At 34.2% G+C, this 23,150-nt stretch overlaps 1 protein-coding gene across 1 annotated transcript in view; it reads left to right on the top strand.

The window, feature by feature from the left end:
* Positions 1-23,150, top strand: part of Megf9 (multiple EGF like domains 9) — an 87,754-nt gene that overhangs the window by 48,198 nt on the left and 16,406 nt on the right. The window contains exon 3 of the mRNA XM_074051140.1: positions 16,437-16,576. Coding sequence (XP_073907241.1) covers positions 16,437-16,576 — 140 coding nt within the window. The remainder of the gene's footprint in view (positions 1-16,436; positions 16,577-23,150) is intronic.

The raw sequence follows: 23,150 nt of genomic DNA on the forward strand, positions 1-23,150 counted from the left end.
GATCTGTTCAGAAAAAGGCAGAATGCATTGTAATTTATGTACAAATAATGCATATCTAGTTTAGTCTGGATAGCTTTGTGTATGTTTCAGGGCATTTCAATATAAACCCTTCATTTAATACAGGGCATAATTTGCCCTCCTGATCTTCTAATTATTAACTAGATAGCAACTGTAGGCACATGAAAGGGGGAAAAACACCTTTCTTTTCTAGGTATTGGTGACCTTTCTGACAAGATATTGCTTTTGATCATACAGCAGTTGCTGTCCCTAAACCTTATTTTAGATTCTCTACTTATTTTATTTTATTATTCCACTTTTAGGCTTGTTTGGAATTTTAAAAGGAAATATTTTGATGTTTTGTTACTGATAGTATTAAAAGATCATTCGTTTTGCTTCTGAGCAGTCCCTCTCATCTGTAGTTGTACTAACAGTATAATTGAGTTCATGTAAATTTAGTATTTGGTATTAAGGTTGAATATTTATTTTCTTTATGCCAAATACTGCATTTATGTGCAAGTACTTTAATAAACCTTGTGAGAAATAAAACAAAAAAACCCCCAGTGGGTTTCATTCCAAAGGAGCTTTGGGTCTAATAGAGACATTAAGAAATAATGTATACATACACACATATATAAAGTTATTACACATATAAAAATTGATCCACATTATGAAATACAAAGGTAAAATTTTAATAAAATTAAGAAGCTGGGAGACATCATTTATAGCTGAAAAAAACCAGAGCTAATTTCTTTTGATCCATTTTGAAGAAAGAAAAGGATTTAGACATAGAAGTGGAAAAGATGGAAAAGGACTTTACAAAGCAGGAAACAGCTTTGTAAAGCTGTACTTACTCAGGATGTCAAGTAGAAGAGGAGCAGGGGCTGGAGATGAATGCAGCAGGTAGGTCACAGAGAGCACTTAAGGCCAGACAAATGACTTTGTGTTTATTCACTAAGTACTTTTTAGGCAGAGGAAAGAAGTGTATTGTATTAGTAGTAGAATATAGGTGGATATAATAGGGAGTAATTAATGTCACAGTGACAGTTAGTGAGGGCCAAATTAGTGAGAATGGAGGGAATATTAATAAAATGAAAAATGGTAAGAATGGTGAAGACCCATGACAGCAGCATATCTGTGCATCAAATCTAAAGGTAGTTTGTATTTCTTTTTTCTTTTCTTTTTTTGGTAGTACTGGGGTTTGAACTCAGGGTCTCAAGCTTGCTAGGCAGGTGCTGTACCACCTGAGCCATACTCCCTGGCCAAATTGAAATTTTTATGTTAATTCTATGATTTTTTTTTGGTAGTACTGGGCTTTGAACTCAGGACCTTGCACTTGCTAGGCAAGCAGTATACCACTAACCCACACCTCTAGCTCTGTATTTCTAAATTGAATTTATGGAAATGCTTAGTCTCAGGCTTCTTCTCAGATCCACACCCCTTCCCTAAGCTTACCATTCTTCCTTTGTTGCAAGCTTTGGGAATTATGTGCTACCACCCACTGTATGCCATGGGATTTTAGTCCCTTATAAGCCTTGCTACTGAGTGTCAAACAGTGTGTCCATACCCATGTTCTTTCTATGTTGCTGAAAATAAATCCAATGCCCCTTTACTTTTTAAGACTTTTCACAATTATTAATCTTTATAAGTAAGCCTTTGGAGGTAGTAAACATAATAGACATAGGAAAGTTGAAAGCTTATATATGCAAACATCCACAAACAGGGTTCAAATGTAGTCATACTTCTAATTTGTTTTTCCAATTAATTGCTCTAACCCTCACATACCTTGGTAGTATAAAGTACAGTGCCCTCCTTTTGAGGCCACTCATTCTTCATCAGTTAATAACTAATTGTCCAGTAATCCTAGGGTCCAGTCCTCCTGTGGAATAAAGTATAAAGGGAATTTGATTCCCACTACTATGTAGTGTTTCTCACTACTATGTGGAATTGCTGGGTGGAAGCCTGGTCACTGAACAGTCTGATGGATGATGCTTGTTTATTACTGTGATGCTTTTACTGGACCATATCCTTATAGAGTCAGCCAAGATTTTTTTTTGAAGAAGAAGAAGGATGGTGATCCTAAGTTATGGATCTTTAGAGTCAGCTCCTTCAATTTATACATGCAGCTATATCCCTGTGTGTAAGTAGGCCCAAGAGTACTGGTTGAGGGCATTTTTAAAAAATCTTTGCTAACAAACTCTAAGTTTTCTTGCCTTCCCAAGGATGAGGCACCTTTTTCTAACCATAGAAAATATGAAGGATCTTTTAAAACTCTTGTTTTGGGACAGTGATACCTGTTCACTCTATGCTTACCGAACTAAGGGAAACCTAACTATAAATGATTTTTCACATAGTCAGGAGGGTCTGCTTTCAGAGTTATTTCCTACCATTTCCAACCTTCTCTTGCTAAAGAACAAACCACAAGTTTAATCTCCAGTTAAATATCTTAATAGGGCATTTCACTACACTTAAAAAGTTTTAAAGCCTTATAAAAACATAGTTTTTTTTGGTCTGTGGTCTGACTTCCTTCTGAGACAAAAATACCACACAACTTTGAAATGCTACTAACATTTATTTCTAGAGGATATGTAACCTTTATCCAAAATGCTTAGGACCAGAAGTGTTTCATTTCAGAGCTCTTTAGATTGTCAGACTCTACCTCTTGAGCATCCCTAATCCAAAAATCTAAAATCTGAAATAGTCTAAAATACAAAACTTTTTGATGTCATGTCTGTGCTCAAAGAGTTTTAGATTTCAGATTAGATATGTTCAACCCATTCTACCAACAACTCCAGAATTAACATCATTATCACTTATTGAATGGTTGCTTTGTGCCAGGTTAAGTGCTTTCTATGTACTTAATTATAAGAGTGAAATAACAATTAATTGAAGTATGGATAAAGAAATTGATACTTAATTTGCCTCAAAGCAACAATTACTAAGTGGTAGAAACAGGCTCAAACCAACTTCTGACTGTCCTGCCTTTATTAGGTTCCAGTGCTTTTTTGTGTTTGTTTTTTACAGTGTTGGGGGTCAAACCCAGAGCCTTGGGCATGCTAAGCTAGTGCTCTACCACTAAGCTAAATCCCTGGCCCTCAGTTTTTTTTTTTTTCATTTTTCTTTTATTATTCATATGTGCATACAAGGATTGGTTCATTTCTCCCCACTGCCCCCACCCCCTCCCTTACCACCCACTCCGCCCCCTCCCTCTCCACCCCCAATACCCAGCAGAAACTATTTTGCCCTTATTTCTAATCTTGTTGTAGAGAGAGTATAAGCAATAATAGGAAGGAACAAGAGTTTTTGCTGGTTGAGATAAGGATAGCTATACAGGGCATTGACTCACATTGATTTCCTGTGCGTGGGTGTTACCTTCTAGGTTAATTCTTTTTGATCTAACCTTTTCTCTAGTACCTGTTCCCCTTTTCCTATTGGCCTCAGTTGCTTTAAGGTATCTGCTTTAGTTGGCCCTCAGTTTTTTGAGACAGGGTCTCACTAGGTATCCCAGGCTGGTTTCCGAACTCATGGTCCTCCTGCCTTTACCTCCCAAGTGCTGGGATAACAGGTAGGTACCATGCCCAGCTCCTCTGTGTATTTTTAAAATAAGCTAACCATCCTTTAAGTTTAGCTATCTTACAGACAGGTTCCTAGTATTAAAATGATAACATTAAGCAATATAAAATAAGTCACATACATATCATATACTCCCGAATATGGTGAAATTAGAAAGGGCACACTCCCTCTGATATTTGTCTCCCAAATTTATAATCTTAGTCTAATCCTGGCAAGACATCAGACAAATCCAAATTGAGAGACATTGTATAGAATACCTAAAAAAAAACTATTCAAAAGCTTCAAGGTCATAATTGATCAGCAAAGACCAGGAAGCTCTCAGATTAAAAGAGGCTAAGGAGACATGATGAATAAATGCAGGGTGATAGCCTAGATTGGAACCTGAAACGGAACAATGGAAAAATTGGGGAAATCTGAATAAAACCTATATTTTAGCTAACAGTGTTATATGTTAACTTCTCAGTTTTGATAAACATTCCATGGTCATATAAGAAGTTAAACATTAGGAAATGTTGAGTGAAAAGCATTTGAGACTCAGTACTTTCAAAATACTCAGTACTTTCAAAATACTCTTTTAAAATCTAATATTAGATTTTAAAATTAAAAGTCAATAGAATTATTATTTGGAAGAGCCTGTCAAGGGAGTATGGATAGTATTGCTATCTTATATGAGAGCAAAGTTGGTCATAGTGATAATTCTTAGCCTTATTTTAGAAGAGGAATTAGGATAAGGAAATAAACTTACTTTGTTGGTATAAGGACTTATATTTTTAGATATGACACCATGCTTACAATATACAATCAAATTCATTGCCTAATTTAATATCCCTTTTCTCTAAAGTTTTAAAAGAAGAACCTCTCAAACTTGTGTTAGTAGACGTAGGCTGAAATAGAGGGACTTTTGTTCCCACAGAGAAGGTTTTGTTTCCCTCTGTGTCCCTTGAAAGAAAATGAAATCAGCATGAATTTTTCCATCTCAGATGGTTTGTTTCCTAGCAAGAAATATGTTTTCTAGAGGGCAGAGAGAAATACAAAATTGTTCAGCTCTTTTTTTCCTTACATGTAATTTTCACTCAAAATATCTGAATTTATAATCCCAGAGAGATTTGGATTTCAACATTTTATGGATTTCCTATGAAAAGGGACATAAGTACTTAAGCCATAGTTATTGTGACCTTCAAAGTATATAGGATTAGTTCAAAAATTATTAATTGCATTATTGTGGTTCCATACATACTGAATGATATATCCCATGTGTTTCAATAATTTGTTTTCTATTTTATTTATTTTTATTATATTTTTGTTGTACTGGGGATACATCATGGCATTTATAAAAGTGCTTACAATATATCTTAGTCAAGTTTACTCCCTTCATCATTCTTTATCCCTCCTTCCCCCTTCTTAGAATAGTTTCATCAGGTCTCAGTTTTCCGTTTTCATACATGAGTACATAATATTTCCACCATATTCACCTCCTTCACCCCTTTCCTGTGTCCTCCCCCCCTCCACTAATACCAACCCCCAGACAGGACGTGTTTTACCTTTCTGTCCTTTGTTTTTGAATAATTTGACTTTTTGCTTTAAATTTTAACTGATACATAAAATTGTACATATTATGGAGCACCATATGTGTTCTAAAACATGTATATATTGTACCATGTTTAAATTAGGTTAAACATATCTATCTCTTCAAACATCTATGGTTTCTTTATGGTGAAAACATTTAAAATCCTTCTATCTTTTCAAAATATACAATATAAGAGTGTTGCCTACAGTCACTCTACTGTGCAATGGCACACCAGAACTTCTTACTTCCATCTAACTATAACTTTGTTGACCAACCTTTCCCCACCCCTTTCTCTGTCTATTCTTATCAGCCTTTGGTAATCATTCTGTTCTCAACTTCTGTGAGATCAACTTCTTTAGATTCCATATACGAATGAAACCATGGGGTACTTGTCCTTCTGTGCCTAGCCTATTTCACTTAACACAAAGATCTCCAACTATATTGTCAAAAATGACAGAATCTCATTCTTTTTAAATGACTGAATAGTATGCTACTCTGTATGTTTCTTTATTCGGTTGGTAGACAAGTTGTTTGCATTTCTTGGCTATTGTGAATAGTGCTTCAATAAACATGGGAGTGCAGGTAATGCTTCACACACTGATTTCATTTCCTTTGGATCTATGTCCAGTAGTGGGATTGCTGGATCACATGGTAGTTCTATTTTTAATTTTTTGAGAAACCTTCATACTGTTTTCCATAATGGATATACTAATTTATATGTACGCAATGTGCAAGGGTTCCCTTTTTTCCATTAGGTTGGTCAAGCTTCTTCTTGTGTTTATAAATTCAGTAGGTTTCCAGGGAACATTAATTACTAATATCTGTAAAATCATTTGTAATTAATAGAATTCTTTTCTCCTGATTTGATTCTAACAACAACTCTGAGAAGTAGTTAAATATGATTACCCACCAAATTACAGATGAGAAGCAATAAGCAAAAAGGTTATATAAGTCCAAGCTTGGATGACCATTAGCTATTACAATAAGGAGAGTCAATTTAAAATCTTCTAACACCTATTCCATGTTCTTTCATTACATTAAACTTCCATGGAAAGCCTGATGTGGTGGCACATACCTGTAATAAATTTCAGTACTCAGGAGGCTGACACAGGAGAATTTCAAGTCCAAGGGTCAGCCTGGCTACACAGCAAGACTCTGTTTAGTCTCCCTCCAACCCTCCCCCCCACCAATTATACTCAAAAGCCTCTCATGTTTGCCCCTGTGCTCTAGATCAGGGGTTCTTAATCTAAGATGGGGATGCACAGATGAAATGTATTGATGAATAAAGTGCATTTTTCTGTGGAGATGCTCTGTAACATTTAGTTAAGTTTAAGTTTTATTCTAAGTGCTCTACAGGAAGGATCTAGACATGTTTTCTACATTACCAAAAAACATAACAAAAATGCAGATTATATAGTCAATAACAGAACCCCTTCCTTCTCTTGGCCAGTTTCCAACACATACATTATAAGCATTTCATTAATTTTTACTTTTGTTTATCTTGAGTTGATTTTTTTAAAAGTTCAGCAATTGAATAGACTGTCCAGCAAAACATTTCCTTCAAGTGTAAATATTTGAAGGACAAAATTTTATAGGGAAATACATTAGCTTTCTTGACTGACCTATTTGTCAAATGAAGCAGCATAATCTAGGAGAAGGTACCATGAGGAACTAGAAGGAAGTTAACATTAACAAACACTGTTGCTGGGTGCCAGTGGTTCACACCTGTAATCCTAACTACTCAGGAAGCAGAGATCAGGAGGATCGCCAGCCTTGGCAAATAGTTTGAAAGACCCTATCTTGAAAATACCCATCACCAAAAGGACTGGAGGAGTGGTTCAAGGTGAAGGTCCTGAGTTCAAGCCCCAGTACCACAAAAATAAATAAATAAACAAGTATATAAATACTGTTAAACCTCTATGCTTGATGCTTTATACATGCATCTTCAGTGATTTCTCAGAACAAAAACTCATTCATCTTTCTCTTAGAAAGTTACTTAGCAGCATGGCATAAGTAATAAATGGCAGAATTTAGATTAGATCTCAGATTTAACTAGCTCAAGGCTCTTCCCACTGTACCATGAAGTAGAATGGGCAAGATTAGATATGGCAGTGTGAATATCTTAATGTAAGTGCAAGGCTGGGTGTAGGTGAGCATGATTCATCAACTTAGGTGCTGGCCAATGGAAACATAAATCTAGAAATCCGATTTGGGCTATGATGAAAATAAATATTGCATAGAAGGCAAATGAAGTAATGAGAGTATATATATACATCAAGAATCATTTGAAATGGAAAAATAGGAATAGGAATTATATATATCAAAGTTGAACCAGTGGTTTGAGGTGTTAGAACATCTGACTTGTTGGGGTTTAAATGGCAGGCATTTGGCACATGGAAAGTCTGAGAGGAAGTATCACGGATCTAGTCATTGGAGTGGGAAATGGGAAGGCAGAACAACTGGGACCAGGAGTAGGCATTAGAAACTAGGGACAATAGTTATAATTTAGTTACTGAGAACATAGAAGACTAAGGTAAAAGGACTAGTAGCAAATAGGGCTTGGTGACATACCCTATGATGGATTGCCTTAAATGCCCTTTTCTTAGGTCAGGATTGATACCAAATAAACAGCTTAGCACTAAGACTAGAGACGGAAACTAGGTAGCTTTACCAATCAGGGTTAGAATGTAAGAATAGAGAGTGAAATAAATATAGTGATTTTTTTTCCAGTTAGTCTACAGTAATTCTCTAATTATGCTCCCCAGACCAGCAATGTCAGCATAGTGTGGGAATTGGTTAGAAACGAAGTTCCCGTTGGATCAGAAGCAAACAATGTCACAGGTGATCTTATGTACACTAAAGTTTCAGAACCACTGATCTAGTGGTTTTTTGTCCCAAAAAACCTAAGGTTGACTTCTAGGCAGAAAATAAAACAAAACCCAGAAGTAAAGAAGTATGTTTAATGGGGCATTCCAGCTAAAGAGGCCTGTTTGGCAGGGGTCTAAGCAAATTAAACAAATCTATTAATAGGGATTAAGCAAAATAGGTTTTTCTTTGAGAGGTAGTACATTTTTCCCTCCCTGTCAGCTTTTCTTTGTCCTTCTTTAAAGAACAAGCACAAGATATTTCTGTCTTACAAGGTTGATTGGTCCATCATGAACTAGTCATTGAATGTCTTATTTTGCTCATGTTATAATTACCATATTTCCAATATTCTAGGAGATTTACTAAAATGTGACATAAAGTATCAAGGTTAAGTGCATGGAAAATACTAAATGGGCTAAAATGAAAACAAAAAATTGAATTTAGAGGTTATCATGAGTTAATAAGGAAGTTACATAAATTACACAATCCTCACACAGTTTGCATGCCTATGAGGTGCTGCACACTGGGAATGCAGCAGTGGACAAAGCACATAAAACCCTCTCATTTCATAGACTGGCATTCTAGATGGAGAGAGAGATAATAAACAATACAATAAAATGTATAATATAGTAAATAGTAAGAAAAAGTATAATTTTAGGTAGTATGGCTGTCAGGGCCTTGTTGAAAATAACAGAAAGAAGTAGGGAGCACACCTTGAGGATCCCCTGTAGAAGGGTATTGCAATAGAGAAAAACACAAGTGGAGACTCCTTGATGAAAGAACATGCCTTATTTTAATTTTTTTAAGACTTTATTATTATTTTTTTTTAGTGGTTCTGGGGTTTGAACTCAGGGTTTATGCACTTGCTAGGCACGTGCTCTACTGCTTGAGCCATACCTCCAGAAACATGCCCAGTGTATCTGAGTAGTGCTAAGTCAATGTGGTTGAAGTGGTAAAAATTGGGAGCAGGGGTTAAAGGAGTGGTATGTAAAGCAAAATATATATATCAATATTCAGAATACTATTCTCTCAATTTGTCTGTATTTTGAAAAATTTTTATTGAAAAACATTTGGGAAAAAGAAAGTCATAGTAATTTAGATAGTGTGTCATTGGGTCAGGGCTAAGCAAATTGGTAAAACAATAAAAGAGAACCCAGAAACCTGTGTGTAAAGACATTTAGTATGTGGCAGAGGAAATACTAAAGCTTAGAGGCAAAGGGATGGGTTTACTAATGAATTGTACTAGCGCTTTGGCTATCTGTAGGTGAGAAAATGAGGTTGGACCTCTAACTTATATACAAAAATCAATTTCAGACGGATTAAAGACTTAAATGTGAGAGGCAAAGCATAAGACTTGTAGGACAGCATCGTTTTAAATTTTATTTTATTGGTAGTACTGAGGCTTGAACTCAGGCCCTCATGCTTGCTAGACAGCCACTCTACCACTTGAGCCACGGCCAGCCCTGTAGGAAAGCATCTTACTGGCCTGGAGGTAGGGAGGGACTTCTTCAATGATAGTATAAATATAACACTTGGATATTTTTACTGTTAGGCACTGTTCTGCATACATGCTTAAAACATACTAAGTTAAATCTTTACAACAAACCTGTGAGAGAATTTCTCCATTTTTCAAATGAGAAAAGCAAAGTATAAAGAGATTAAGCAATTTACTTAAGGCCATATGACTAGTAAATGAGAAAATGAGGGTTTGAATCCAAGTATTCTGGCTCCATATTTCATGTTCTTTTTTGTAGTAGTAGGGTTAAACCAGGGCCTTGAGCATGCTAACAAGTGTTCTACTACTTGAGCTAAGCCCCAGCCCCATATTCTTTTTAAAGTTTCTTTCTTTCTTCTTTCCTTTCTTCCTGTGGTACTAGGTCAGGGCTTTGAGCTTGCTGAAACAAGTGCTCTACTGCTTCAACCATTCCTCCAGCCCTTTTTGTTCTGGTTATTTTGGAGATAGGGTCTTGCTTTTTTCTCAGACTGGCCTGGATTATGATCCTGCTATTTTAAGCTTCCCACCATCAGACAGGTATGTGCCACCACACCCAGCTATTGGTTGAGATGGGATCTCTGTAGCTTTTTGCTTGGGCTGCTCTAAAACCACGATCCTCCCAATTTTAACTGCCTCCCCCCCCCCCACAAGTAGCTAGTATTACAGGCATGAACCATTAGCATCTGGTTTAAATGTATTTTAAAATGTTGTATAAAAATACAGAAACTGTATACACTGATGGCATGCCATGTGATGTTTCGTTACATGAATATAGTGTGTAACCGTTAAGATTAAGCATGTCTGTCTCCTCAAACATTTATCATTTCTTACCATTTCAAAGCTTTCAAAATCCTTTCTTCTAGTTTTTCTGAAATGAGCCACACCTCCAGCCCTCAAAGTTCATGTTCTTAACAATTTTACTTTGGACTTTTCAAATAAACCTTTAAATTTGATTTTGTTAAGATCAGTTATCAAAAAACCTTTTGTGCTTAAGCAATACTCCTTATGAGTATTAAGAATTTCTTTCTGAATATGAATTTCCATTTGCCCTAAAAAGTACAAGGAATGTTTAGCATAATAGCCCAATGTTTTCAACAATAAAGCTCTCTTTTTTTTCCCTGTAGGAAAGGAGCTTTGCTTATTGCATAATGGTCTTTTCTATGGCTATAGAAAAATAGAGAAACGGACAATCTTTTGCTGAAATATCCAGTTATTGAGTATATTTCATAACAACATGGGAAAAACTATTTTCTCATTACCTTTTTCAAAACCATGACCCAAGCAGGAAATAAAGAATTGGTAATAACTTTTCATTTTGTTTTTAAAAAGTTTTGTAAAAAACTTTTTCTAGCTACCTGTTAAAACTTATTCTTAATATGCTGAGAGCTTATAATCAGCAATTTTTCTGTTGATTTAAGACTCTATTTTCATTAGTAGCTTTAGTCTCTTCCCATACTAAATTGTTTTTAGCTTGTTGAAAACAGAAGGAGGAAGAAAATCAGTACATTTAGTTATCTGTTTTTTCTGTTTCTTCTTCTGTCTGAGAGTGCCAACATGAAAACTGAGGAAGAAGAAAGGAGAAAAAGCAAGCCTTCTGAGTGACCATAAACAGTTAATTTCCCTGATTAGGACCATATTTTAAAATTATTTTGTGACTGCTTGAGTTAAAATTAATAATATTATATATAAAGGTAAACATTCACACGTGGTTTATGTAAATCTTAGGAAGAAGATAGATAATGTTTTGATAACAAAAACATGGCAAGATATTTGATAGTTTAGAAATAAATGAAATCATTAGTTAGTTGGTACAAAAGCGTATTAGGTCCACTTGGTTTTGATTCTGCCTGGTGAAGGACTTTGCACATCCTTTCCTTTCTCAATTTAAAATTTTTCTTTCCAAGACTGTTTCTATCGTGTTCATAATGAGGTATCTTTGCCTACACATTTTTGCTCTACACTGGGTGATTACCCCTTAATTTCTTGCTTTCTTTTCAGGCTTTTAAACCAAATTTTAGAAGTAAATAACCTAGAATCATTCCTGTCTTTACCTACTGGGAATTCTACCTTATTCTTAAAATTCTCAGAAAATAATTCAAGATCTAAGAATACTGTCATCATCTTTAGAGTTGCTTTCATGTTTATGAGTGTGTGCTGGACACTGCTGAGTGCCCTTTTTATGTGTCTTTAATTTTCATAACAATCCAACAAGGGTTAACCACCTACATCTTACAAATGAGAATACTTAGGCTAAGAGAGAATAAGTATTTTGTGCCAACTAGTTATTAACAGAGCTAGAACATGAACCAAGCTTTTTCTGTCTCCTCAGGCTATAACTTTTTTTCTCCCTGTAAATCCTGTTATTTTCCTTCCTGTATTCTACCCTTCCTACCTAATCAATATAACTACAAAATAGTGGAAATTCTGAATATTCCTCACCCACTCACCTTAAGCAGAGTAGAACCTTTAAAAAGATAATTTGGCTAATGTTTTTGTGACATAAATACATGCCTTATCTTGAAGTGATATACTTCTGAATTTCCTTTTGAAAATGTATGATTATTCATATTGGAAAATAAATGATTGCTTTATATTTATTTGAAGAAATAATTTTTGGTTTTGTTTTTATTTTTAGTGCTGAGGATTGAAACCAGGCTATGCACATTGGCATGTGCTCTGTCACTGGGCTGTGCTCTCAACCTCAATTTTCTAAGTGTTAAAACTTTGCAGTATTTATTTACACCCATGTTTGTGTAAATTCTATAAGCATTGACACGATGAGAAAATCTGAGACTCCTTTTTGGGATAATTTAAGAAACGTGAAGTATATACTTAGCTCAACTTAGTATAGCTTAAGTTTATTCTTTTTATGAATAATTCTGTATTTTTCTTTGTAATATAATTCTCTCTATGACATTAGTACTTTACTAGAAACTTAAATCTTTAAGAAGGGACACCGGACAGGCAAATTCCATCTTAAAATTTTTGTTAGCTGACTTCATGTAGAGTTCTGATTTCTATTCAAAATCTAGTTCTGTGACCTAGGTATAAAGCTGTGACTCTTTGGTTGTTTCATTTCAAATCTTTGGATAAGCATAAGTGGTCTGTTAATAGGCTTTTCTTTTTTTCATTTATATCATTGACCTTTGCTTCAGAAAGCATTCAACAGTCTTGAACAGAGGGCGCCCATGAAAGGGAGTGTTGTAAAGGCTTTATTCTATAAAAGAAGTCACACAGGCAAAGCTTTATGTTTGCTGAATGATTTAATTCCTATACATGCCAAAATTGGCCATGGGCCATAAGTAGCATGATGAAAAAGTAGTTCTATTTCAGCCTCACAACCAAACTTTCCCACTCCATGCTCTATACTTTTTTAAAGAGGGAAAAAGCGCCTCCTTTCCTGTTACTTTAAATCTGCCCAGAAGAAGTGAAGCATGGTATCTGGACTCAGTCAACAGCTTCATCAGGATTCATGAAGTTAGTCTTGGATATATATATATATTTTAAATAAGTAACTAAGGAACAGATTCTCCAAGGAGAATAATGCTTGCTTACTTCAGTCTTTTGAGTGCTGAAGACAGAATTCTGAAGGCAATGACCCCTACAGAGCTAGCAACTACTTTGGGAACATTGGCTATGTTATAGCTATGAGATATTACTAAGTGATTCTGTATTCCAAGGTAATACTGTTTTCTGGTAGGTGGTGGATTATGTAGATGCCATCTTTAGATGTTACTATTTATCCTTTTGTATACTGAAAAATATGATGTCTTTAGAAGAATGAGAAGCATGTTTTGATTATTTAAAATGTCTTGGAAACTGTCTAATGAAGTGTTGTTGTTCATTCTTTGAAAGGTACATCATATTCGTTATAATGTTCTGATAATAGAAAGAAATTTAAATTGAGTGGTTTCTTCTTTTTGAGTCATGAGCTATTCCAGTACTTCATATTTGATGAATATAGATTTACTTTCCCAGATCATTTAGTACTTTGGAGTATTTAGGACTGTGGATATATATGTGTGTGTGTCTGTTTTGCCGAGTTACTTGAGAGACACAGAAGGTAAATTTCTGCTGCATTAAAAATAATAGTCATCTTCTATATCATCAGTATGAAGTTTAATTCAACTTTAATTTAGCTTGAACATCAAAATATCTGGGCTTGTATTTCTGAATACCTTGGATTTTGTTAGTCTGCAGCTGCTTTTCAAGCTGTAAGAGCTCAGCTACCCTGTTAGGAAGAATTGAAATTTACTGGCAGTGAGAAAAGAGACTGGGTTTATTCTAGACAAGGCAGAAGAGCATCACTGAAGTCAGAACCTGTATGGATAGTGAGTTGTGATGCTTGGCATTCACAGAACGATAGTGGGAAAAGTCTAACTTTGTTTAACTAAGCCTGACTCACTAGCTGTTGACAATAACTTATCCTCTCAATAAGTATATCGATGATATGACTTCCACCTAGTAGATTTACCTGGAGGATTAGAGAGAATATAAAATGAAATAAGTTTGCATTAGATGGGACTCATTGATTCTTTGTTATTATTAAAAATCATTATTTTATTGTTCCTGCTTTTATATGCTTCCATTTTACATTTTCTGAAAAAATTACTTGTTTTCTAAGGAATTGCATAAGGAATTACATACTAGGCAGCTTTTAATAGGAGTACAGAGTTTAATAGGAGATTTTGTAGGATACAAGGCTTTGAGAGATGGTAAATATATATTATTTACATGAACCTGTTTTCTTTTCTGGGCTGGTTTTATCTGAGTAAAGCCCTAAGGATTTTCCATGTAAAATTGTTTGTTTCTGCTTTTCTACTCCTTTTTGACATTTCTTAAGCTATTACAGAGAATAAGATACATGTAAGAGAGAATTAAAGTTCAACTCTCACTACCTGAACTAGACTTTTAAGGGTAGAAGCTAAAACTCTCATTATTTAGCCCAGGGAATAGTAAACAGAGGGGCACATTTCAAATAGTCAAAAAAATCATTAGGTTTATATACTATAAGTAGAAAACAAATGGTTAAAGTTTTGTGATACTTCCATTATGCAAAATTCCATCCAGAGTTCCAATTAATTCTCAAATTTAGAACTTCTATTGTTATTATAGAAATAGAAATAGAAATATAGGAGTTTATAGGGGATTGCTTTATCTGGTATGTATAAGAACTGTATAAGTATTAACAATTTTAGCTTGGGCTCCTGAACTAAAACTAACAACTCCATAGGGGCTCATTATTGGAAGGTAAATCTCTAAGGAAGTTATTTTAAAAGCAGTTTTACCTTGAATTGTCTCCCATCCAATACAACTGGTGCCAAACTATTCAGATAAAGTTTAAATTTTTGAGGTCCAGATGAGCATATAAAGAAGGGTCATTCCAGCTGGACAAGGTGGCACACACCTGTAATCTTAGCACTGGGGAGGCCAAGGCTAAGAATATTGAATTCCAGGCCAACCTGGGCCACATGGCGGGACACTGTCTCAAAAAAAATAAAAAGTGTGTCAGTCTACAGAAAATACTTCAGTTTTTCTGAAAGCCCTGCTAATTAATGTTACCTTTTATCTGTTTTTCCCCTTCAATGTTTAATTACAAAAATTAGGTTTTCTGTTTATTGAGCATTTGTCAAGTGTTTATTAAGTATCTACAACAAACCAGGCATTATACTTTATATCCTTTCTAAGGATAACAAGATGGCCAAGAAATGGTCCTTGAACTAAGATAACTTAGTAAAGTCATGACATGAAAACAGTTTGTTATAGTACACAATCCCTGTACTTGTGCTGTGTCTTGACAATAGAATAAGCATATGAAAAACCTGAGTGATGTGGCCTTTGCATCAGGGCTTTTACAATCTAATGAGAAAAATTAGACTTACATATTGAACAAATATGCAACAAATCACAATTAGGATCAAAATGTTTGACCCAGAGTGTAAAGATAGAAAGCTAATATTGCTGGCCAGTTAGAGAAAGTGTCATACAAAAAGAGCCCTGAAAGCAGGAAAAACTTTAGAAGAGAAAGAAAGACATTATATTAGGAATTTAATTTAGTCACAGAACAAGTAACAATACCAAGAAATATTTGAAGAAATTTTGGCAGAATTGATGATATTGGATACAAAAGAATGCTCATAGGAGCATTAAGTAGAGAGAGAGGAATTGAAAATGACATTAAAGGTTTAAGTTTTAATGATATGAGAGAAATGGCATAATTATTATAATGGATAGCTAAGAAAATAGGTAAACAGAAATTGATAAGCTACTAAATAAAATATTTATCTTATCTTAGATTTTTAGTCTTTCTAAAATTCTAGAATTTTTATATGATTTTAACTCAGAAACCAGTAGAAGTCCTTATCGTAGAATTGTTTACTTAATTGTGGATTCTACTTTGATTACCAGAACTGTGATTTATAAAATCTCCAGGCCCAAACTAGAGAATTATATGAAGTTTCTAGCATCAAAATGGACATTAGCTGGCACATTCATTCAGATCTTGGTATTTGTATTTTTCAGCTAGAAGCTGGGTGAAGTCCAGGTGGTGTTTCTTCTGTTTTCCAGAGTGGAATGAATGTCAACAGAACTGTGGCGTAATCGAGGGATGAAATATAGCAGTGGTACAAGCACAGTGCTTAGTAAACCGAGATTTTGAATTGGGAACTTCTATTTTCCACGGATCCTTTATCAAGGATAAATAATCCAAGTACAGAGAATTAAATTGTTACAGTGATTAGTATTAGTACCATGTTAGCTGAATTATAAAGTCATGAAGATTTCAACTTCCAATTTAAAATAAGAATCACTCTTATACTTCTAACTAACTAGAATCTAGGTGAAACTCTTTGCTCCATTAAGATCATCTAGATGGGTTATTAGGCAATAAAAATTTCAAAATGATTTACTTTTCTTCATTGTCTTTGCTTTTATTTACAGTTCTGGGAATTGTCAATGCAGAGTGGGTGTTACCGGCTCTACATGTAACCGATGCCAAGATGGATATTATGGCTTTAGTAAGAATGGCTGCATGCCCTGCCATTGCAATAATCGGTCTGCCAGTTGTGATGCTCTCACAGGTACATACTTTGTTTAATTTTGTCATGTAGTTATTCTGTTATTATTTTCATCAGTCTTTCAGCATATATTGATTCTTCTCACATAGTCTATAAGGACCTTTTTCTTCTAAGTATGATGTAATCGCACACAGCAAGCCAAACTCTTTTTATAACAACTTAAAGACAATACATAAATTTCAAGTCATACTGGTTAGAGAGATATGGAATGAAGCAAGGAGAACTACTCGAACTAAAATTCCAGAAAAGGTAGAACTCTTCCTAAGTAAGCCAGATCACCAGATGTTCCAGGAAAATCCAGTGTAAAAAAACTGACTGTGAGGTTCCAAGACCAAAGAAAGAATCAGACAGATCCAGGATTGCACAGGGTGCAATTTATTAGGGACTTACTCACAGAAGTATAGTCAAGGGCAGCAGCAGGATCAGTGGACCCTCGTAACTTGGGTCATTGAGTGAAGGCTTATATGGTTTTCAGGACAAAAGTAGCTTTCATTGAAGCCAGAATATACCTGGTTTATTACAGGCTAATGTCAAAGACATTAGGCACATTCCTTCTGCTGATGGTGCCAAGTGCCATTCATATAGCTCATTTACTACTCTAATGATTTTATCTTTAATATGCTAGGAACTGCAAGAAAACAGAGTAGGGTTACTCAGTTATGATATGACTCCAGATGGTTGTGGTCAAGTCAAGATGGATCCCTATACCAGATGCTTCTTTCCAGGGATATTTGCTGGTTTGTGGCATAGACTAAGTCATAGGCTTGGCCCAAGCAGAGAAATTCTTCTTGAGGAAAGAGATATGAGAAGAACTTTCGGCAGTCGTTTGGAGCTTATATGATGGATGGAAACTAGAGGGAGCCTAAACACAGCCAGTTTTCCCATAGAATTTAGTTGACTAAGCAGGAGATGGAAGGCTGGGCTAGAAAGGTAGAAAGAAATCTTCACTTTTGTGCTGAGTGACAAAATCCTTTTAGAGAGAGAGAGACAAAGAGAGAGGGCCTGCTATAACATAAAATAATCTGTTAAGACATTGCCAGACTCTGAGGTTGTGTGGAGTGAGACATAGGTTCAAACCACCAATGGCCAGTACTGAATCTCTCAGACTTCTAGGGTTGAGGAAAGAAAGACCTTTCAGATTCTCAGTCAAAAAGGCCATGATTAAGAAATAGTGATGAACCAGAGGCAAACTGACAAATACTAAAATTTCAGTTCATCCTTAACTCACCTCAAATTTCTGATTGGATTGAGGTGATCTTTTTATTACATCTGCCTAACAGAAGAAATGAGAGTCATTTCTAGTTCTTTATATGCCATGTCTTGCATATGATTGAAAAATACAAGAGAATGTAGAGATGGGAAATTGTGACCAATAATAAAGAGAAAATATAAACAGTGGAAGCAGAACCACAGATAATCTAGATGTTAGAGTTAGAATAGAAAGACTTGAAAATAATTAAAATTCAGTATATTAATTTTAATACATATAGAAAGTAGAGGACAAATCAGACAAAATGGGTGAAAAGGGGTAAAATTTTAGAAGATTGCATCTTAAAAAATCAGATAAGCAAGTTTAAACTGAAAAATACAATATCTGAAATTAATAACTCATTGCATGGGCTTGGCAGATTATACACAGGGAAGACAAGTTTAGTACACCTAAATACAGTTCAATTAAAAATATCTAAACTGAAGCATTTTCCTGAAAATTCCTGAAGTGACCAGGAATTTTCTGACTGATGAAAAATCACCAACTCACAGATTCAGAAAGCTTAGCAATTCCTAAGCAGTGTAAAAACAAAGAAAACCTGGTTCAGGCAAATATCATCAAACTGTTAAAGACTAAAGACAATTGGCTTCTGAAGATCTTCAGTTTTCCTAAATGTAAGAAGTGGAGGAAATTCTCGAAAACCTTTTTAACAACAATTAAAACATCATACCACACTAGTCTGATAAGTATAAGTGCTTTTTTTAAAAAAAATGAGAACAGAGTAGCAGAATATTTGAAATTGAAAGTACCTTGGGAAAAATCTATGTTGAAAGCTTATTCTTATATATATATATATATATATATTCTTTATTATATATAGAGAAGCTGATTTAGAAGAAATTGTGTTATATTTTTCTTTTATGAAATCTGGTCCCTGCCTACTTGCCAGTTATATTGTGTGCTGTTTTTGTTCTTTACTATCTGGCTTCTCTTTCTAAAGCAAACTATGTTCCCTTACCCCAGGGTTCTCATACACAATCTTTCCTCTGTCTGGAATGGTCTTTCTAATCCATCTCTACCCCCACTCTGGGCCCCTTTGCCTTGTGAAGTTATATTCTTCCTTCAGGTCTTCAATTAAAAGTCACTTCACTAGAAAGCATTTTCTTATGTTCCACACTAAATGAAATTTTCCTATTTTATGTTCTCACTTACTCTTGTATTTTTCCATAGCATTTATCACAATTTGTAGTGTAGTATTCATTTTTGGTTATAAGTCACATAGGACTCATTCGCTGCATTTTAAGTTCCATGAGAGCAGGAACAGTATCAGTTTTGTTCACATTGTATACATAATCTGTAGCATGGATCTTGGTACATAGAAAATACTCACTGATTGTTGAATAAATGAACAAATGAATGAAAAAAACAGAAGACAGGTAAGGTTAGATGTTGGGGAATGAAAGGAATGCTTCATTGTACTGAATCAATTTCAGTTGTTCCCTAGGTCTTTTATAGTACCATAAAGCCATGTACATTGTTGATTCTTTTTATTTTTACTTGCAGAAATGAGGCAGCTCTCGTTATTGTTAAGTGAATGCTGACTGGTACTTGTTCAGAGATTTTTAAGGCAAATCTTTTTTCATGGTTATAATTTCTAAAAGCACCTAGTAGTAAGAGAAATAAATAGGTTTGTCTTTTTGGAAATATAATGAAAATGGAATTGAGCATAAAGGAGTGTAAATACTTGACTTAAAACTGAAAGCTTTATATACAATCTATCTTTTCTTTTATCTCAAGTGAGATTTTTTTTTCAATAATGCTGTAATATGGTTGCCCCCTGGTGGCCACTTGCTTTTTTCACAGTTCTTGTTCCCTCCTCTGGTCTTTTGTCTATAACTTCTATTTTATAATGATGTAAAATTTCAAAGTACTTTTTTGTGGTAAAATATATTGGGAAAATTATTGAAAGCAATTTAACAATTGGCATCAGAAGTCTTAAAATACTTCTTTGATCCGCAGTTCTCTTTTCAGGAATCTATTGTGAGGAAGTAATTCTAAATTCATAAAAAGCTTTATGTTCAAAAATACTCTCCAAAGTGGGAGTTATAGTCCTATACAATTAGACACACCAATTTATAACAATATGGAATTAAGTTGATGGTGTTATATAAGTAATATATGGTTAAGAACACAGAAAATCAAATCTTGACTGTATCTTCAGCAAGTTATTTAATCTGTTTATTTATTTATAAATTTGAGGTAATATCAGTAACAGATAGGTTGTTGCCTAATAGGTTGTTGGAAAGATTAAATACATATGTTTGTACAGCCCTAATATACTACCTTGCTCATTAAAAATACTTAAGTGGTAATTATTAATAAGTTTTTATTAAAATGTTTTCAAGAATTATATACATAATATATAATTCTTGATATATATATATATGTATATATATATAAAACTAATACAACTACATGAGAACATGAAAGAAGAGTAATATAAAATGACAACCCAAATCTCTTTAAATAAGGAAGTATTTCAGTGCAAAGTATTCAAAATCTTAATGAGATATTTCCCAGGGTAATTTTTTTTCTCTCTTTTTACTCCTGTGTTTTGTTTTTCTAAGTTTTCTTTATTAAGCACATTTTCCTTAAAATGGAAGTGGGAAATGATGTATTATTTTTTAATATAGAACTTTATGTTCAGATAGCGTACTTCTTTTTTTTAATAATTCAAGGCCCCTTCAAGTCTTCATGTATTCATGTGAGTTACTTGGCCTCCTTAGCCAATGACCTTCTTCAGTTTAAGATATCATGCTTTCTTGGTTTTCTTCCTACATAACTGACTTTTCCTTTTCAGTCAGCTCTGCCGGCTCTTCCTCAGCACAACTCTAAGCAATGAAGACCCTCAGGGTCCAAGCTTGACAAGTTTGTTTTCTCCATTCGTACTATTCCCCCAAGTGATTTCATTCAGTCCCCTGGATTTAATTCAGATTAAATCCATCTAGATATGTGCTTGTAATTTTTCCTTGATCTCAATACTCAAACACTCAGCAGACCACTTCACTTGAATACTTTAATTGGTATTATAATCCTAATTCATCAAAAATAACTATTTTACCATAGAAACTAATCCTGCTCTATCCCAAGCCTTCTTCATTTTAGTAATTGCTATTCACCCCTTTGCTCAGTTCCAAAGCCTAGGAGTCATATTTGATTCCTCTCTTTTTCTTACTGTAAATACCCAGTCCATCTCCAAGTTCTGTCAACTCTAAAATATAGGCTGAATCCAATCACTGACTACATTTGCTGCATCATCTGTGTCCAGGCCACTGTCATCTCTTTGAAATACTCTGACATCCCCTCATCTGGCCTTTTTACCTCCTGTTTCCCTGTGTCTGACCCCTATTCCATCACAGTCTGATCTTCATGTAACAACTAGAATAATCTTTTAAAAATATAAAACCAGACCAAAACATTCCCATGCTTAAGCCCTTCAATTCTTTCCATGGCCTACATGATTTTATATTTTTTTGGCCCTTCATCTCCTGTTACTCTCACTTACTGACTTTGGCTCCACTCTGGCCTTCTTTTAGTTTATCAAGCTTGCCTTCTTTCCTATAAAGAAGATCAGACATTTTTTTTACCTACAACAGTATGTTCTTATATTTGTGGCAAGTTTACATATAAACTTTGAAATGGAAAAATAAATAAGGAAATAAGGAAAATGCTTTTTACAGGTGACAATTTATGTTTTCAAAGTTTTCTCCTTGAATTTGCTTGAGAAGGAGTCCTATATTCCTTTCTTTGGGTGGTTATTTCTTGACTACCCTGTCAGATTTTTGAGATGCTTAGCCAAGGAATATGAAACCATCTTCAGGAAATCATTATTATTATTACCATTATTGTTGCTATTATTATTGTTTTTATTATCCCTCCTCCTTTTCCTTCTTTTTTGATGACCCACCCTTTGACCATCTTTTAACAAAAAGGATATAAAATTTAAGAAAGCACTGCTATATTTTTATATAACAATGTTATATTTTGGGGAATCCAACACAGAGCATAATGAACAATATTAAACTTCAGCTAATTTATGTATCATTTATTATAAAAGAAATTTCTTCACACTAGATTTAAAGGAAACTTAGATCTTATCTAGTCATCTTTCTTAAGTTATAGATGAGGCAAGTAAGACATAAAGAGATAACATTCTACCCCATGAAATAATCGTTCACCCTCTAAAATATTCAAATCATATTAAATTATTAGCCAAAGAATAATCCCATTTTGCAGATTAGAAAAGTGAAACTCAGAGAATCTATTTGCTTAACATCACATAATTAGTGAGAGGTTCAGGTGGGAATGGAGCTCAGATCTAATGTCTCAGGTCATTTTTTTTCTATCTGTGTTGCTTCTTGGAGGAGTTGTAAGCTAGAAAAGCAAATTCACATTCCTACTACAGATGGATTTTAAAGGTTATGGTCTTTATTTTGTTATGAAAATTAATCACCATCAAGCTTCTACCCATTTTTAAAATGCTTGAGTTCTTGGAATGCTTTCCAGTGTGCATGTGATATATTTTAATGTGTTAATTTTATAATGAGAAAAAAATCAAGATAATAAAAATGAATGTGATAAATGCATAGTAGAGACATTTTGAAAATTAGAGGAAAAACATTGAAAGGACTATTGTCCATCACAACTGTTACTAACATTTTGGTATACTGATATCATTCTGTTTTTAATTTACTAATCTTCATTCTCTATAGCTATGCTCCATGTACATGCTATCTTTAAAGAAAGTAAATGATGATGGGTATTTAAAAACTTATGCTTAAGTTTGCTTTCATTTTTGCTTTTAGGATAATGTACTTACAACGGAGGGTTTTTTTCCCCCTTACTGACTTCTCATTACAGGGCACGGCATAAAGCAAATTAGAATAAGAAATTCTTATGGAAAAATTTAAAACATTCAACTATAAATAATTTAAGAGAGTTAAATTATATTGCGATATCTCAAAGACTTGGGGTCTTATCTAATATAGTTGAAAGCCCCTAAATAATAAGCATATAGGTCCAGTAGCATTGTAGAAGCAAGGTATTAAAAGCATGTATATATTACCATTTTTAATAAGGGTTCCAACTTGGGCTTTTCTTGTTGCATCATATAAAAAAGGCTTATTATTGGACTGTATCTTACCCCAAATATCCTAATTCTATTACAAAGCTGTAGGCTTTCTTGAGGTATTATTATATTAAAACTTAGCACTTTATCAGAATTTCTCTTTAAAATTGTTTCCATTGAACATTTTTAATCAAGGAAGAGCAGATAGATTTTGCACATAGTGCAAGTTTTTGGTTTTT

Source organism: Castor canadensis, chromosome 13 (genome assembly GCF_047511655.1).
Source record: "Castor canadensis chromosome 13, mCasCan1.hap1v2, whole genome shotgun sequence".
Classification (NCBI taxonomy): Eukaryota; Metazoa; Chordata; class Mammalia; order Rodentia; family Castoridae; genus Castor; species Castor canadensis.